The following is a 19,273-nucleotide window of genomic DNA, read 5'->3' as shown; positions in this document are numbered from 1 at the left end:
AATAGCTGACATTTAGAAATGGACAGAAAAACATTTGTACGAAGGGAGTGGTCTACCTCATGGGGAAACGAAAACTGGCTGCTGGGCCACTGCTGAACAGCATTGATGGTGGCCATATACAAAGCAACAACCAGGACCACCCTATCTTCTCCTCCAGTTCACACAAGCTGCCTATTAAGACAGAGGGCATGTGGAAACAATGTTTTGAAACTAAATTACTCACTGATTTATTGGTACAGTATTCCTAGCATGTTTGGGTTTGAATTGCAGCTGAACTAAGCTGGAAGGAACGATGCAAAAGCAAGTTGTTTTCTTCAGTGTGTACAGTAATTCTATACACTGAACAGCTGGCTGGAAGAATTACTTTGCTTCAACAGTCTCAAGGGAATCAGTCAATAATACAAACCACACAACTGGACCTTGAGTGGTTTACCAAGTCATTGGAACCAGATGCTTGAATTAATTCAGATAACTCCCAAACCACTTTTCAATCCAATCTTATTTTCTCTTCTCCAGATTTAAAATCTTTTGACCTTTGCTGGGGTATAATTCTTCCAGGACTGCGTGTATAGTAGTATCCCCCAAAGGTGTTCATTCCTGATAAATGAACCTGGACAACAAGGGCAATGGAGTATTTAAGCAAGCACATTAGCCGAGTGGCATTACAACTGACAACTCTGTATGGATATGATGGAAAAAATCCAAAATATACTCAGATTGCAGGCATCACTCAGAGATCAAGTGACTAACAAAATCTGACTCATTGACAGCCACCTATAAATATTGAGAAATACAAAAGTCATTATTTTTTAACCATTATATTTACTGTAACCATGGTAGATGGCTCCAAATCAAACTCTCCACCTGACATTTTTTCTGTTGACATATGGATAAATTTGTACTATGTACATTTAGCCAAGTCAATGTGAACTGATGTGCAATCCTCACACCGCCGTTTTGACCGTTCCAAAAGCTTGTGAATAACTCTCTCTTTTTCTCCCTAATCTGAAGATATCCAATCCTACTGACATTTCTTTCGGTGTTTTAAAACATCACTGCTTTCACTGTGTTTCCTTACACCATTCATTTTCTCCCTGTATTTCAATCAACCCTTAGAAATGTAGGGTAATGTACTTAGAAAATTAATGATTTTTCAGGAAGTCAATCATTGCTTTAATAAATATAAACCAAATAAATAATTAGAAATGGGTTGACAGAAAGGCTTGAATTTTGCCTTATTTTCCTTCTTCCAAATGAACACTCAAATCTATCACTCGATCATTTTCGATAAAAATACACCTATTTATTATTTCTCAACCTCCATTACTGTAAGTATAACCTTTTAATCTCAGCATAACATGCTTCATTTATGTAGAAAACTAGCAAAATCCATTATAGCCTGGAAATCAAAAAATCTTGACACGGCCCAAAACATTACACTACACTTCGGAAGAGTTTCAAATACCCAACTCAAAAGTGAAAGCTCTAATATCGTGATAGGAACACAGGGAAAAAAGTCAGCGACTCCTTTGATTGTTCAAGACTAAGCTGCCACTGCACTAAACATTCCTTTCTTTCTTTTTCAATCTTTTTATTAATTTCAAAATACAGAAATAAAACATAGCAATAATACAAATAGTAGGAGATATATTGTTACACTTAAAAAAAGTAATTGCAAAACCAAGTAGTGTAAATTAACAAAGCTCCCAAACATGTAGAACTAACCACGGATAATACAAAGCAAAAAAATCTGGAAAAAAAAACATGAAAAAGAAAAAAAAAACAAAACAAATAAAAAACAAACCCCATCCCCAAAGAAAAACAAAATTAATCAACTAAACTAAAAGACTTGGGCAAAACTAACAACTTAAAAATGGAAAAGAAGAAAACCTTAGTGTCAACGACTCCATTCCCCTCCAACAACAGTACAGAGAGATAAAACAAGTTTGGAAATGATCAAATTACATCAAATGAAAATGCTGAATGAATGGCCTCCAAATTTTTCAAACTTAATGGAAGGGTCATAAACTGCACTTCTAATTTTCTCCAAATTCAAACACACCATAGTTTGTGAAAACCAATGAAATACAGCAGGAGAGTTGATCTCTTTCCAATTCAACAAAATTGGCCTTCTAGCTATTAAAGTAAGAAATGCAATCATCCTTCGTGATGAAGAGGTTAAATTATTTAAGTCTGTCATTGGTAATCCAAAGATAGCAGTAATTGGATGAGGTTGTAAGTCTATATTTAGGACCGTTGAAATAATATCAAAAATATCTTTTTAAACGCAAACAACAGGAATTCTGCAGATGCTGGAAATTCAAGCAACATACATCAAAGTTGCTGGTGAACGCAGCAGGCCAAGCAGCATCTATAGGAAGAGGTGCAGTCGACGTTTCAGGCCGAGACCCTTCGTCAGGACTAACTGAAGGAAGAGTGAGTAAGGGATTTGAAAGCTGGAGGGGGAGGGGGAGATGCAAAATGATAGGAGAAGACAGGAGGGGGAGGGATGGAGCCAAGAGCTGGACAGGTGATAGGCAAAAGGGGATACGAGAGGATCATGGGACAGGAGGCCTAGGGAGAAAGACGGGGGGGGGTGACCCAGAGGATGGGCAAGAGGTATATTCAGAGGGACAGAGGGAGAAAAAGGAGAGTGAGAGAAAGAATGTGTGCATAAAAATGAGTAACAGCTGGGGTACGAGGGGGAGGTGGGGCCTAGCGGAAGTTAGAGAAGTCAATGTTCATGCCATCAGGTTGGAGGCTACCCAGACGGAATATAAGGTGTTGTTCCTCCAACCTGAGTGTGGCTTCATCTTTACAGTAGAGTAAATTAATTCCACATCCCATTCCCATTCTGACATGTCTATCCACGGCCTCCTCTACTGTAAAGATGAAGCCACACTCAGGTTGGAGGAACAACACCTTATATTCCGTCTGGGTAGCCTCCAACCTGATGGCATGAACATTGACTTCTCTAACTTCCGCTAGGCCCCACCTCCCCCTCGTACCCCAGCTGTTACTCATTTTTATGCACACATTCTTTCTCTCACTCTCCTTTTTCTCCCTCTGTCCCTCTGAATATACCTCTTGCCCATCCTCTGGGTCACCCCCCCCCCGTCTTTCTCCCTAGGCCTCCTGTCCCATGATCCTCTCGTATCCCCTTTTGCCTATCACCTGTCCAGCTCTCGGCTCTATCCCTCCCCCTCCTGTCTTCTCCTATCATTTTGCATCTCCCCCTCCCCCTCCAGCTTTCAAATCCCTTACTCACTCTTCCTTCAGTTAGTCCTGACAAAGGGTCTCGGCCTGAAACGTCGACTGCGCCTCTTCCTATAGATGCTGCTTGGCCTGCTGCGTTCACCAGTAACTTTGATGTATGTTGCTTCAAAAATATCTTTCCAATATTTCTCCAACATGGGACATGACCAAAACATGTGGGTTAAAGAAGCTATCTCGGAATGGCATCTGTCACATATTGGATTAATATAAGAGTAATAACGAGATAGTTTATCTTTGGACATATGATCCCTGTGCACTACTTTAAACTGTATCAACCTATGCTTAGCACATATAGAGGATGAATTCACCAACTGAAGAATTTTTTCCCATTTATCAGTCGGTATATTAATCTCAAGTTCTCTTTCCCAGTCAGCTTTAATTTTAGTAGAAGCATCAGGACATAGATTCATAATTATATTATATATAATTGCTACTACACTTTTCTGAGAGAGATTTAAATCTAAGATTTTTTCTAAAGTATCCATTGGATATGGGTGTGGAAAATTAGGAGAAACAGTAATTAAAAAGTTTCTAATCTGTAGATATCTAAAAAAGTGAGATCTGGGTAAGTTATATTTATTAGGGAGTTGATCAAAAGACATAAAACAGTTATCCAAGAATAAATCACGAAAAGATATTATACCTTTGGTTTTCCAATCAAAGTAAGCTTGATCCATCGTGGAAGGTTGAAAAAGAAAATTTGATATAATGGGACTTGCTAGAATAAATTGATTAAACCCAAAAAATCTTCGGAATTGAAACCATATACGTAAAGTATGCTTAACTATTGGGTTATTCATTTGTTTATATGATTTAAAAGAAGTAAAAGGAAGTAAAGTTCCTAAAACCGAACCCAAGGAAAACCCTTGTAATGAATTAGATTCAAGATTTACCCAATGAGGGTTTAAAGATGCGTCCAAATCTTGTAACCAAAATTTTAAATATCAAATATTAATTGCCCAATAATAGAATCTAAAATTCGGGAGGGCGAGCCCCCCCTCCTTTTTAGATTTCTGTAGATACCTTTTACCTAACCTAGGATTTTTATTCTGCCAAATATATGAGGAAATTTTTGAACCTACGTTATCAAAAAAAGATTTTGGGATAAAAATTGGAACCGATTGGAATATATACAAAAATTTGGGCAAAATGATCATCTTAATAGCATTAATCCGAGCAATCAAAGACAAAGAGATTGGGGACCATTTGGTAAATAAAAGTTTAATCTGATCAATTAAAGGTAAAAAATTAGCTTTAAATAAATCTTTATATTTTTTCGTAATCGTTATCCCTAAATATATAAATGAATCAGTAACCAATTTAAATTGTAAACGTCCATAAATAGGTACATGCTTATTTAAAGAGAATAATTCACTCTTACTAAGATTCAATTTGTAACCAGAGAAGTTACTAAATTGAGCTAACAGATCTAGGATAGCAGGAATTGACTTCTCCGGGTTAGAGATGTATAACAACAAATCATCTGCATATAATGATAATTTATGTATTTCGTTTCCACGGGTAATACCAACAATATTTGGCGAGTCACGAATAGCAATTGCTAAAGGTTCAAGAGCAATATTAAATAGTAAAGGACTAAAAGGGCAACCTTGCCTAGTACCACGAAAAAGACGAAAAAAAGGAGATCTATAATTATTTGTACAAACCGAGGCTACCGGGGAGTAATATAACAATTTAATCCAAGATATAAATGTCAAATTAAAATTAAATTTCTCAAGAACATTAAATAAATAAGGCCATTCAACTCTGTCAAAGGCTTTCTCAGCATCTAATGAGATAATACATTCCAGGGTAGTAAATGAGGGGGTGTAAACAATATTCATTAACCTCCTAATATTAAAGGATGAATAGCGATTTTTAATAAATCCCGTTTGATCCATGGAAATGATTTGAGGTAACACCTTCTCCAGTCTAGTTGCTAGAATTTTTGAAAAAATTTTAGAGTCTACATTCAGAAGAGATATCGGTCTGTATGATGCACAAACAGTAGGATCTTTATTCTTTTTAAGAATTAAGGAAATAGAGGCTTCATAAAACGATTGTGGTAATTTACCTAAACTGATTGCTTCCTTGAATATTTTAGACAACTTAGAAGAAAGAATGGAGGAAAAAAATTTTTTAAATCCCACTGTAAACCCATCTGGACCGGGTACTTTATCGGAATTCAATGATGAGATTGCAGTTATTATTTCTTCCTCTGAAATGGAAGTTTCTAATGATAGGGAATCTTCGGGTGATAGTTTCGGAAAACTCAATTTACTTAAAAAATCATGCATGAAATTAGAATCATGAGGAAAATCAGAGTGATATAAAGAGGTATAAAATTCTTGAAAGGTTTGGTTTATCCCAACATGATCAACTGTGAGAGTATCATCCTGTTTGCGAATCTTAGTAATTTGACGTTTAACCGAATCAAATTTCAATTGGTTAGCCAGTAATTTACCCGATTTATCGCTATGAATATAAAAATCACTACTAGTTCTCATTAATTGATTTTCGATTGAGGATGTTAATAATAAGCTATGTTCCAATCGGAGTTCAACTCTGTGTTTGTACAGCTCCTTACTGGGAGAAATAGCATATTTTTTATCGACTTCTTTAATTTTATCAACCAACAGAAGTATGTCATTGTTAATACGTCTTTTCAAACCAGCCAAATAGGAAATAATCTGACCACGGATATAAGCTTTAAAGGCGTCCCAAACAGTTCCGTTGGAAACTTCTTCCGTAGTATTAGTTGAAAAGAAGAAATCAATCTGCTCCTTTATAAATTTGACAAAGTCCTGATCTTGAAGCAAAATAGGGTTAAATCGCCATTGTCTGCTAGTACAAAAGGTATCCATTAACTTGATGGAAAGTTTCATTGGAGCATGATCTGAAATAGCAATAATGTCATAATTACAATCAACTACATATGGAATCAAACGAGAATCAATCAGGAAATAATCAATTCGGGAAAAAGAATGATGTACATGTGAAAAAAAGGAGAATTCCTTATCATTTGGATGTAGAAATCTCCAAATTTCTGAAATCCCAGAATCCAACATAAAAGAGTTAATAATAGTAGCCGACTTATTCGGTAAAGCCGGACTACCTATGGATCTGTCCAACATGGGATTCAAACATAAATTAAAATTGCTGCCCATTATCAACATATACTCGTTTAAATTAGGAAAGGAAGTGAGTAAATGTTTAAAGAATTCAGGATAATCCACATTCGGAGCGTAAACATTAACCATAGCGACCTTTTTTTATTAAAAAGTACCCCAGTAATTAACAGAAATCTGCCATTAGGATCTGAAATAATGTCTTGATGAATAAATGTAGTTGAGGGATCAATAAAAATTGAAACGCCTTTAATTTTGGCTTGAGCATTTGAATGGTATTGATGTCCCTTCCAAAACTCAAAGAAGCGTTGATTGTCCTCTTTCCTTACATGAGTCTCTCGTGCAAAAATAATATGAGCATTCAGTCTTTGGAACACTTTGAAAATCTTTTTCCATTTTATTGGATGGTTTAAACCATTTGTATTCCAAGAGACAAAATTAATAGTATGAGCCATAACTGAAAATTAACCCTTTGGTAAGTAAGGGGTTAACCATAATGTGAGCTCATGAAATCGGAAGAGGAATACATGATTAGAGAGGAACCGGAAATCTCGACACTGCGGACATCTTTGTAGTTCTGAATCAGCCCAATAGAAAAAATTAGAAAAAAAAAAGACAACCCCCTCCCCCAACCCTAAGTAGAACCCCGAACTAAGCCAGAGAAGGCTGAAGAAAGCACTAATACTAACTTTAACCCCATTTCTGCAGGGGGCAACTCCAAAAATATATGTTAAATAAGTGACCTCCCGAAGACTAAAATATGTAAAAAATAAGCAGTATAGTAAATTAGCCTACATAGTAAAAATTACTAAAATATATGAAATAAAAAAAACAGTATCAGTACATATAATTAATTAATTATAAGCGAGTAAATAAAAAATCGCTTCCAAAAGAAGAAAAATGGATTATGGGAAGAAGAAGCATAACAGCATGGTGTCCCGAAAAAAAAAAATGAGATTATACAAAAAAAGACAAGTCGCCATTTTAATTATGCGAAAACCAAAAATAGGAAACATATAACTACAAATGACCGTCGGATCGGATCATTAGTAATAACAAAAAAGGAAAAGTTAAAACAAAAGGTTAACTAAGGGAAAATGATGTTATTCACAGGAGATAAATATTCTATATAAGTTATAGAATAATCACTATAGTAATAAACAAAGAACAAAAATCTTAGACTTATAAAAAACCTTCATCGCACAGTAGTAGAAGGTTTATTTTGAAGAAAAACACTAAAGAGAAAAAAAATTGGTGCTGGAAACACCAGACACAAATTAAGAGAGGGTGTCTGTATCAGATGGGAAATTATCATCCAAAAAGCTTCGAGCGGCAGTTGTAGAATGGAAGACACGACGATTTCCATCAGGAAGAGAGGTTCTGAGTCGTGCAGGGTACAATAGTGCCGGTTTGAGATTTTTTTGATAGCATTCCGACATGAAAGGTTTAAAAGTCAGTCGTTCCTTCATCACTTCAGGACTGTAGTCTTGAACTATCCTGAAGGAATGCTGACGATACTTGATCATCCCTTGTCGACGAGCGATCTGGAGAAGTTGTTCTTTAACATTAACATAATGGAAATGAAGAATAACTGGTCTGGATTTGGAAACAGCCGCTGCCGACTTTATCCACGGTATACGATGGGCACGGTCGAGTAATGGAGGATCGTTGGGAAAAACTGAACCGAACGAATCCTTTAAAAGTTGAGCAAAGAATATTGCAGGATCTCCAACCTCAACATCCTCGGGTAAGCCAATTAAACGTAAATTTTGTCTTCTCGATCGATTCTCAAGATCGATAACTTTGGATTTAAGTTGTTGGAGCTGTTTAGTAGTCGAAGCTAGATTCTTCTCTAAGATCTCAACTTTTGTATCCGTCTTCTGAGATCTAATATCCAGCTCAGAAATTTTTGCATCGTGTTTTTGAACATCAGAATTCAGGGATTTCAAAGAATCCGTGATTGATTTTAAACCTTCATTGAGGCTTTGACGATGTTGTTCAAATTGAGCAGTTAAACTTTCAGATAATTTTATCCGATGCTGCTCAAACATTTCCTCCAAACACTTCATCATAACTTCTAAGTTAATTCCGCTTGTTTAGAGTCACCTTTCTTCTTTCCTCCGTTCCCATCAGCGTCTTTCCCATCTTTGGTTTTAGATCTCGTACTCATTTCTTTAAGCTCAAAAGTTGCAGTTGACAAAAGGAAATCAATTAATCAGTAAGTCAGAGAGATAAAGTAAGTCTTCTGGTGTACTTAAAGTTGATTAAATCAAGGAGATCATAGGTTAAAAAGGATAACGGGAATGGAGTGAAGCCAGAGAGACGACCTCACTCCATGAGCGCTCCCTGCAGAATCCCCTGCACTAAACATTCCAAATATATTGTTTAAAAATACTTGCTGACTAAATTGAAGGATTCTGATATTAGAAATCCCACTCACTTCAACCACTTAATGATATCCAGGCCTTGTGCTTTTCCTGTTCTTACCGTCTGGTTCTCCTCTTGACACTTCTGCCGAATATCATTGAGCATATCCTCAAGTTTGGCCTTCTGCTGGTCCATTTCATCAAGTCTGTCCTGGGCAGCCTGTTTCTGGGACTCCAGCTCCTGCAGGTTGTTGTTTTCTCTATCCAAGTCATTTTGAAGTTCCTGCCAACAAAAAGAACAACCTTCACTGAGATAACCGTACCCATAATGAAAACACTCAGCCCCAGATTCAAATTAAGACAGGCTTTCATTATACAAGTCACACAGCAACAACATATACCTTTAAAAACAAACTATTCCAAATACTTAAAACTTCTTGCAATTACAGGTGGTTCTGTTATAGTGTGATAGTTAAGTTCCCAATAAACCTTGTGCTATAAAAAGTCGCACTATAGCAGAACAAGCTGTAGTTCCTTGCAAAACAAAGATATTATTAGGTTTTCAAATTGTGCTAAAACAAATGAGAAAATAGTGTTCCCGAATCAGAAGGTAAGCTCAGAGTAAAATTTATATTCCTTTTAACAACGGTAGAGATATTCCTTTGATAAACCTCCCAATGAATAATTCTAAGAACGACCAACACATTTTATACTTATTTGTGTAAAGACAAATTTAATAGCAGATATAATATTTAGTCCTTCTGTACTCAGATCTCCCTCTGATCTTTCTAATGACCCAGAATCTTAATTGTTCACTTAAAAACAGTTCCAACTTCAGCTGAACTGTAATTTGAAATCAATCTTTAGACTGACCAACCAGGTGGCCTGTTTCTGCTCCTGTTTTTAAAGATTAAGGCACAGGGGAAAACCTTTTGCTCTCTCCCCATCCCTCACCCCCACCCACCAAAAAATGGATGTTACATCCACTTGAAAAGCTCAGAACTGCAATCCTGGGAAACAAGAGCTCAGGGAAAGATAAGCGAATAGAATATGCATTCAGCAAAGTAGACAAGCCAATTTCCTTTATTCCTTCAACTACTTTATTACCCGAGGAAGTTGATTCCAGCACATATCTCAAAATGAACAAAATATGTTGTGCCCATGCCATCCAAAACATTCAACTATCCTTGAAAAGAATTTTCACTTTCTTGGAAAGTAAAAGCTCAGTGTTCTGATAAAAATGCAGAAAAGAAATAAGGGTGCCAAACCTGCTGAGTGCTTCCAGTAGCTGGCATTTTATTGCAGATTTGCAGCACAGTGTGTTTATTTGATTTTCAATTTTATTTTGGTGCTGACTGAAAGGTAAGTATTGCCAACAAACTGGTCAAGCTCTCTATATATTTTTTCCCCCCAATATATGAGGTCATTTCTATCTGTCTGAAGAGAGAAATTGAATCCCATTCTAACATCTCACATTTGAAAAATTCTTTTGCTGGACAATACAGTTTTCCTTTTGTATTGCACTGAAATACTGATCTATATCATGTGATCAAATTATGGGAATAGGGTTTGAAACTATAATCTTCGGACTCCATTCAAGCCAACAAACATAGAAATCAGGTGTGAACTTAACAAAGTTACAGTATGGGAGTAAATGAATGCTGGACAGCCAAAGAAGCATGCAGTAATAGTCCCACAACCAATGTTTTACATCAAACTTTTACAGTCCTACCATTACTACCCATGAGAAACGGTAAAGGAAGTGCTAATTTCTCAGTAACATTCCAGTCCAGCATACAATCCACTCAGAGAATGCTGAAATACTTACAACCTTCTTCAGCTATAAGTGTTGAGTTTACATTCCATCTTGGCATCTTCCTAAGGTCTCAGCCATCAAAGTCACCAGTGGTCAGCAATTCATTGCACTCCACATGATTAAATACACCAACAGCAGCAAAGGTAATAAAACTATTAGTGTCTTCCCAACAATTTGGAAAATTGCCCACTTGCGCCCTGTCCACAAACCAGGTATTTCCAATCTACTAAAAACCTCGAAACAGTCAATCAGTAGCAATTGATAACAACCGTCTTTAACATACTATCAAACAGAATATATGCAAAAACAATGTATTCAGTTTTGGGGTTTTCCTGGACCTCCATACATTTCAGATCTCACTACAGCCTTAGTCCAAATATTGACCAAAGAGCTGAGATCCTGAGGCAAGGTGAAAATGATTGCCCTTTATATTTGACACAAAGACTCCTGGTAAAACCACACAATGGGTACCAAAGGGAAATGGTCCAAATGTTGGAATCATAATTCACACAAAGGAAGAAGGCCGTAATTGTTGGAGGTTAATCACACTCTCTCTGGGGTACCACTACAGGAGTTCCTCAAAGCAATGTCCAAGGTCCAACCATCTCCAGCAACCTCATCATTAATCTTCCTTTCACCATACAGATACTGTGGCTATAAATGAAAGCAAAAAGCATGCTCTGATGCTTCAAAGCCTTTCCAACATTAATTACACAAATCAGAAGTATGCAGTTCATCCAAATCATCCAGGTCAGCTTTAAGCATTTAATATCTTCATCACAAGCTGACATTAGAGAGGGGGTCACCCAAAAGGACCCCACCACTAAGCACATCTTTCCCTCTCCACCCCTCTCCGCTTTCCGCAGGGATCCGTCCCTCCGCGACTCCCTGGTCCACATGTCCCTCCCCACAGATCTCCCACCCGGCACTTATCCCTGTAAGCGTAAGTGCTACACTTGTCCCTACACCTCCTCTCTTGCCACCATTCAGGGCCCCAAACAGTCCTTCCAGGTGAGGCAACACTTCACTTGTGAGTCTGTTGGGGTCATCTATTGCATCCGGTGCGGCCTCCTCTACATCGGTGAAACCCGATGCAGATTGGGGACCGCTTTGTCGAACACCTCCGCTCTGTCCACCACACCAGATAGGATCTTCCGGTTGCCACCCACTTCAACTCTGCTCCACATTCCCATTTGGATATGTCCATACCTTGCCTCCTCTGCAGCCATGATGAGGCTAAACTCAGGTTGGAGCAGCAACACCTCATATACCGTCTAGGTAGTCTCTAGCCCCTTGGTATGAACATAGAATTCTCCAACTTCCAGTAATTCCCTCCCTCTCCCTTCCCCTATCCCAGTTTCACTCTGCCCCCTCCCCCAGCTGCCTACTACCTCTGTCATGGTTCCGCCTCCTTCTACTACCCATTATGCTCTCCCCTATTCCTTCTTCACCTTTCCTGCCTATCCCCTCCCTGCTTCCCCTCCCCCACCCCTTTATCTTGCCCCTTACCGGTTTTTCACCTGGAACCTACCAGCCTTCTCCTTCCCACCCTCCCCCCACCTTCTTTATAGGGCCTCTTCCCCTTCCCTCTTCAGTCCTGACGAAGGGTTCCAGCCCGAAATGTTCACTGATCGTTTCCACGGATGCTGCCCGACCTGCTGAGTTCCTCCAGCTTGATGTGGGTGTTGCTTTGACCCCAGCATCTTCAGAGTATTTTGTGTTCAGGGAAGAGTGTCACCTGCAAGTTCCTTTTTCAGTCATACATTAATTGGACCCAAAAATATATCATTGCTCCAATGCGTGGAGTTAAATCTTAGAATTCCCCACCCAACAGTACCATGGAACTATCATTATCAGAAGTACTGCAGAAGTTCAAGAAAACAACTTACTGCTTTCTTCTAGAGGCAATCAAGGATGGATAAAAGATGTTGATCTTCCCAGCTATGCTCACACTCTACACATCCAGCATGCTATCACTGAGGAAATTTGACAAAATTATGGGAAAGATTTCCCAGAAAGAAATTTTAAAAATTCTGAGTGTTATAAATTCAGCAGTATTTAGTCCTAGAAAAAAAAATTACAGTGCAAATCTGTATTAGGTATTTCAAGAGAGGGGAAAGGATAAATGGTGCACTACAACTCAGCAGAAGAACAGCGGCAAGCTCAGTACAGTAAGAGAGAGTACTACATGGCTGTAACAAAGCTTGAAGGCTAGAAGTGAGAAATGGATAATCCAGGCAGATTTAATTGTACTCAACACAAGAGGCTTCTAACATGTGCACAGTATTTAACCTCATCCAGGTTCAAAACTAATTTATCAGTAAAACAAATACTGTGCAAATTGAAGTCAAAGCCCTTCCAAAACATCTGTTAATTTTGAAATATTTATGATTCTATTCTTTCTCAGCACCTTTCTCCTTGTTTTATATTGCCTTTGCAAAAGGGCACCAAATGATACTTTCGGTTAAGGTTAATATTTCACAGCTAACAGTCAGAGTTCATCAGATTCCCTTAATGTCTTGCCTGGTTCCGTGAGATTTCTGCTAAGAGTTCTCAAGGCCTTAAACAATATCCTTTAAATTCATGACTGCATGAAACATTGAAGGCAATCTGCTTCGTAAACACAACACACTTACCTGTACTTCATTGGTTTTCTGCCTAATGGCCTCCTCTTTCTCTCGGATGTCCTGCTCCAGTATATACTTCTCCCTGTAACAAACATCAGTATTCTACATAGCCATAAGCATTTAAAATGAACTATTGTTTCAGAAGTATATACAGTGGAGCCAATGTTTAAACTGTAAACAAAGATTAAATAAATCACAATGACATTCTATATTCGAGTGCTGGAACTGAATTAAATACATCATTAATGCTTGGATGAGGACCAGCAATGAGCTGCAAGAGCTGCTTCCAGAAAAATAGTACTCTTATCAAGCAGCATCAACAAAAATTTATAAAAGCGAAGAGGACTTAGCTAGCAGGATCAATAACGTGGAATATTTAGATTTCCTTATGTTATAGTGTCACACAAGATTGTTCATGGGGGATTTGGGATAATAGTGAAGACAAGGGATCAAGAAGTAACTTGATCACTTTCAGGGTGACAGGATGTAAATGGTGGATTACAACAGGATCTTGGGCCTCAGTTGTTTACAGTCTACAATGTGAATTCAATGAGGAAACAAATTAGAAAGCAAATAGCCTGTTAGTCTTTATTGCAAAAGGGTCGCTCTACATCAGTAGAGATGTAAGGCTACAACTGTACAGGGCTTTAGTGAGACCAAATGTAGAACAGAGTATATCGCAGCTACGCAAAACATTTGTTGAAGAATAAGATAATAATTTGTTTCACTTCTGAGGATCATGCATATGAAATTCATTCTACTAAACAATAACCCATCTCTTCATGAAATAATCTTAATTTTCTTTCACGTATCTGTTACATTTGAAGTTGAAAATAATACAGTATCCTCCGACACCTGCAGAGAATTTACAACAACATTACTTATCTTCTATATTGCTTACTGTGAAAACATAAATGAAGTTTATGCACTAGAATATGCTTATATGTGTGTTTAAACCTATGAAACAAAGAAATAAACTGTAAATTGATGAGAATGTTAAGTGGCAGCATTTCTTAAGGTGAATGTAATAAAATTGATATGAAACATTAGGCGAGTGCAAGAACTAGAAGTAGGCTGTTCAGCTCGTCACATCTTCTCCACCATTCAATAAGATCATGAGTGAGCCGTTACCTCAATACCACCACTCTCCTATAATAAACTCATAATTCTGTGTATCCTCTAATATCCTTTCATTTCTGTGACTGAGCTGCCACATCCCTTGAGTGCAGAAAAATCCAAGGATTCTTGAATGAAAAAACATCTAAAATGGTCAGCCCGCTATTATGAAATTATGCCTTCTAGTTATAGACACCACACCCTGTTCAGTTTTATATGGACTTTCTACATTTCAAGGAAAATCATCTCTCACTTTCTTAAACTCAAGATAGTTTAGGCCAAATCTGCTTAACCATTCCTCAAAGAACGAATTCTGCATCTAGACAATCTACCTAGTAAATCTAACCAATCGGTGAAAATACAGTATGTATCACATTCAATAAAACAAAAAAAATGGAAATAATCAACAGATCAAACAGCATGTGTGAAGAAAGAGGAACAGTGGTAACCAGACAGCGGGGTGACCCGTTGGGGCACCCTTTGAGAGAAGGGTAGTGCAGTCTGATGTGACCAGAATGAACATTAAGTTTTCCTGAATGCTACTGGTATCGCTTTGCTTTGGAAACCGAAGTAGAAAACCTCAGTTTATTAAAGAAGAATGACGCGTAGCAAAGCAAACTTAGCCCTTCCTCGTTTAACGAAGGACACTTTTGATGGCATCATTTCTGGTTTATCTGTCACCCTCGTGCCTCTCGTTGTCATTCTGGAAACGTACAGTCCTTTCATTCCCCCGTCTCTTCATTTCTTCTGCTGGTTGTTCTTTGTCTCTGATCCTGGACACGCTCATTTCTCAGCTCCTTTGTCTCTTCCTCTCTCCTCCTCCTGTGCCTGTTTTTGTCATTCTGGAGACATGCAGCCCTTTCATCCCCCGTCTCTTCAGCTCTTCTGCTGTTTGTTGTTTGTCTCTGATCCTTGAGACATGCATGCCTCTCCTCCCCTGTCTTCTTCTCTCATCTTTTTTTGTCCTGACTCTTTGATCCTGGAGTCGTGCAGCCCTGGCTTCATCCGATTCTTGTTCTCTCCCTCTCCTTACCGCTTCCCGACGACATCTGGCGTAATCTCTTGACCATAATGTCCCCCTTCCCTTTCCAGATGGCATAATTAGGCTGATCATTTTTTTTTACCCTAATGCTGGAGAGAAGATATGAAGCACTAACACCAAAGGACGCTGATTATTCTTGATGTGGTTGGCGCTCTCCTAAATGGATGTGATATAGTCACCGCTGTCCTTCGACTGCAGCAAAGGGTTTTATGGGAGTCTCAGAGTACGTCATTACAATAAGATTTAATTATCTCTTATTGATGGGTGGCAGTTAGATCTGTCGGGTTAAAAGGGAGCCTGTTGATTTTTTGCGAATGAGGTTATTCATTGACTTTCAGCGAATAACCCTGAACTTTGCTTGCATTCTGTAAGTTAGCGCATTTTAATTCGATTTAGCCACAAAAAAGTGCTGCTGTAATGCACCGTTTGCGCTAATTGGAGGTCACAACAGACAAACAGACAAAGCATGAGAGTTTCAGTAGTATATAGATGCTTCAGGACAGGTTTTATGAGAAAGGTCATCAGATTAAAATATTAGCTGTTCCTTCCTCCACGGATGCTGTCTGATTTATAAAGTTCTTCCAGCTTTTTTTCCATTTCAGATTATATGAATTTGAAGAGTTTTGTTTTTTGAATACTTTACATTAAATTGATATTGATTTCTTTTGTGTAGATTGCCAAACCACATGGAAAGACCCTTCATTATGACAAGTTCCCAATTCAGGCTACTGAAAAAAATTTGAGCTTTAAAAGCTTAACTTTATCTGCTATATGGCACAAAATTTCCCTTGCACCCTAATTTCTGGCAAACTACAAGTTTTCCGAACAGTATACACTCCAGCAACATTGTACATTCAATGGCAACTTCATTGGACCATAAGACCATAAGATATAGGAGCAGAATTAGGCCTGTCAGTCATCGAGTCTGTTCCGCCACTCCATCACGGCTGGTCCCAGATACCACTCAACCCCATACACCTGCCTTCTTGTCATATCTGTTGATGCCCTGCCCAATCAGGAAACTATCTATTTGCACTTTAAATATACCCATCCTCTTGACCTCCCAGTTGTCTGTGGCAGAGCTGTCCACAGATTCACTACCCTCTGGCTAAAAAAATTCCTCCATGCTTCTGTTCTAAAGGGTCGCCCTCAATTTTGAGGCTGTGCCCTCCAGCTTTGGAAACCCCCATCATAGGAAATATCCTCTCCACATCCATCCTTTCAACATTCAGTACGCCTCAATGAGATCACCCCTACATTCTTCTAAACTCCAGTGAGTACAGGCCCAAAGGTGCCAAATGCTCATATGTTAACCCTTTCATTCCCAGATTCATCCCTGCGAACTTCCTCTGGACTCTAGCCAATGACAACAGATCGCTTCTGAACTATATGGCTCAAAATGGTTGACAATACTCCAAGTGCAGCCTGACTAGTGTCTGATAAAGGCTCAGCATTACCTCCTTGTTATTATATTCTATTACCCTTGAAATGAATGCCAACATTGCATTTGCCTTTACCAGACTCAACCTGTAAATTAACCTTCTGGGAATCTTGCATGAGGATTCCCCAGTCCTTTTGCATCTCTGATGTTTGAATTTTCTCCCCATTTAGATAATAGGCCACACTATTGTTCTTTTTATCCAAATGCATTATCATACATTTCCCAACACTGTATTCCATCTGCCACCTTTTTGCCCATACTTTCAATTTGTCTGTCCTTCTGAAATTGTATTGCTTCCTCAGCACTACTTACCTCTCCACCCATCTTTGTATCTTCTGCAAACTTTGCCACAAAGCCATCAATTCCATTATCTAAATCATTGGTAGACAATGTGAAAAGCAGCGGTCCCAATACTGACCCCTGAGGAACATCACTAGTCACTAGCAGCCAACCAGAAAAGGCTCCCTTTATTCCCACTAGCTGCCTCCTATCTTTCAGCCATTCCACTCTCCATGCCAACATCCTTCCTGTAATGCCATTGGACTTTCTCTTGTTAAGCAGCCTTCTGTGTGGCACCACATCAAATGCTTTCTGAACATCCAAGTAAATGACAACCATTGCCAGTGTCCTGACGAAGGGTCTCAGCCCAAAACATCGACTGAACCTCTTCCTATAGATGCTGCCTGGCCTGCTGCGTTCCACCAGCATTTTGTGTATGTTGCTTGAATTTCCAGCATCTGCAGATTTCCTCGTGTTTACCACTGCCTCTCCTTTGTCCACCCTGCTTGTTTCCTCCTTGAAGAACTCTAACAGATTTATTATGCAAGATTTCCCTTTAAAGAAACCATGCTGACTTTGACTTACTTTATCATTAGTCTCCAAGTACCCTGAAACGTCATCCTTAACAATGGCTTCAGACACTTTCCCTACCACTGAGGTTAGCCCAACTAGCCTAAGATTTCCTTTCTTTTGCGTTCTCCCTTCTTAAAGAGTGGAGTGACATTTAGAATCTTCCAGTCTTCTGGAACCATGCCACAGTCAAGTGATTCTTGAAAATTCATGACCAATGCATCTGCTATCTCTTCAGCGGCCTCTTTCAGAATTCTGGGATTCAGTCCATCTGGTCCAGCTGACTTATCCACTTTTATATCTTTCAATCTGCCTAGCACTTCCCCTTCGTAATAGCAATGGCACTCATTCCCACCCCCCGACAATCACAGACTACTGGCACACTGCTAGTGTTTACATAGCAAAGACTAATGCAAAGTACTTATTAAGTTATCCTGGCAGGGAGATTAGCGAGGGTTACTGAGGTGACTTTAAACTAGAATGGTTGCGGGGTGGGAATCAAATTAAAGAGGCTAGGCGAGAGGAGGTTAGTTCACAACAGGGGGATGGGAACCAGTGCAGAGAGACAGAGGGGTGTAAAACAAGGGTAGAAGCAAAAAGTAGTAAGGTGAAAAGTAAAAGTGGCAGGCCGACAAATCCAGGGCAAGCATCAAAAAGGGCCACTTTTCAACATAATTGTATAAGGGCTAAGAGAGTTGTAAAAGCGCGCCTGAAGGCTTTGTGTTCAATGCAAGGAGCATTCACAACAAGGTGAATGAATTAAAAGTGCAGATTGTTATTAATGAATATGATATAGTTGGGATCGCAGAGACATGGCTCCAGGGTGACCAAGGATGGGAGCTCAACATTCAGGGATATTCAATATTCAGGAGGGATAGACATGAAAGAAAAGGAGGTGGGGTGGCGTTGCTGGTTAGAGAGGAGATTAACACAATAGAAAGGAAGGACATAAGCTGGGAGGATGTGGAATCGATATGGGTAGAGCTGCATAACACTAAGGGGCAGAAAACGCTGGTGGGAGTTGTGTACAGGCCACCTAACAGTAGTAGTGAGGTTGGGGATGGTATTAAACAGGAAATTAGAAATGTGTGCAATAAAGGAACAGCAGTTATAATGGGTGACTTCAATCTACATGTAGATTGGGTGAACCAAATTGGTAAGGGTGCTGAGGAAGAGGATTTCTTGGAATGTATGCGGGATGGTTTTTTGAACCAACATGTCGAGGAACCAACCAGAGAGTAGGCTATTCTGCACTGGGTATTGAGCAATGAGGAAGGGTTAATTAGCAATCTTGTCGTGAGAGGCCCCTTGGGTAAGAGTGACCATAATATGGTGGAATTCTTCATTAAGATGGAGAGTGACATAGTTAATTCAGAAACAAAGGTTCTGAACTTAAAGAAAGGTAACTTTGAAGGTATGAGATGTGAATTAGCTAAGATAGACTGTCAAATGACACTTAAAGGGTTGACGGTGGATATGCAATGGCAAGCATTTAAAGATCGCATGGATGAACTACAACAATTGTTCATCCCAGTTTGGCAAAAGAATAAATCAAGGAAGGTAGTGCACCCGTGGCTGACAAGGGAAATTAGGGATAGTATCAATTCCAAAG

General features: G+C 38.9%; 1 protein-coding gene across 3 annotated transcripts in view; it reads right to left on the bottom strand.

Annotated features, from left to right (window-relative positions):
- The window catches only part of eps15l1a (epidermal growth factor receptor pathway substrate 15-like 1a), a 492,163-nt gene that overhangs the window by 287,356 nt on the left and 185,534 nt on the right, over nucleotides 1-19,273 (bottom strand). For all 3 annotated transcript variants that reach the window (XM_063032448.1, XM_063032447.1, XM_063032449.1), the window contains 2 exons: nucleotides 13,223-13,295; nucleotides 8,892-9,053 (listed from right to left, as the gene is read on the bottom strand). In XM_063032448.1, coding sequence (XP_062888518.1) covers nucleotides 8,892-9,053; nucleotides 13,223-13,295 — 235 coding nt within the window. The remainder of the gene's footprint in view (nucleotides 1-8,891; nucleotides 9,054-13,222; nucleotides 13,296-19,273) is intronic.

The sequence above is a fragment of the Mobula hypostoma genome, chromosome 24 (genome assembly GCF_963921235.1).
Source record: "Mobula hypostoma chromosome 24, sMobHyp1.1, whole genome shotgun sequence".
NCBI lineage: Eukaryota > Metazoa > Chordata > Chondrichthyes > Myliobatiformes > Myliobatidae > Mobula > Mobula hypostoma.
This window is presented reverse-complemented; position numbering and strand designations above follow the sequence as displayed.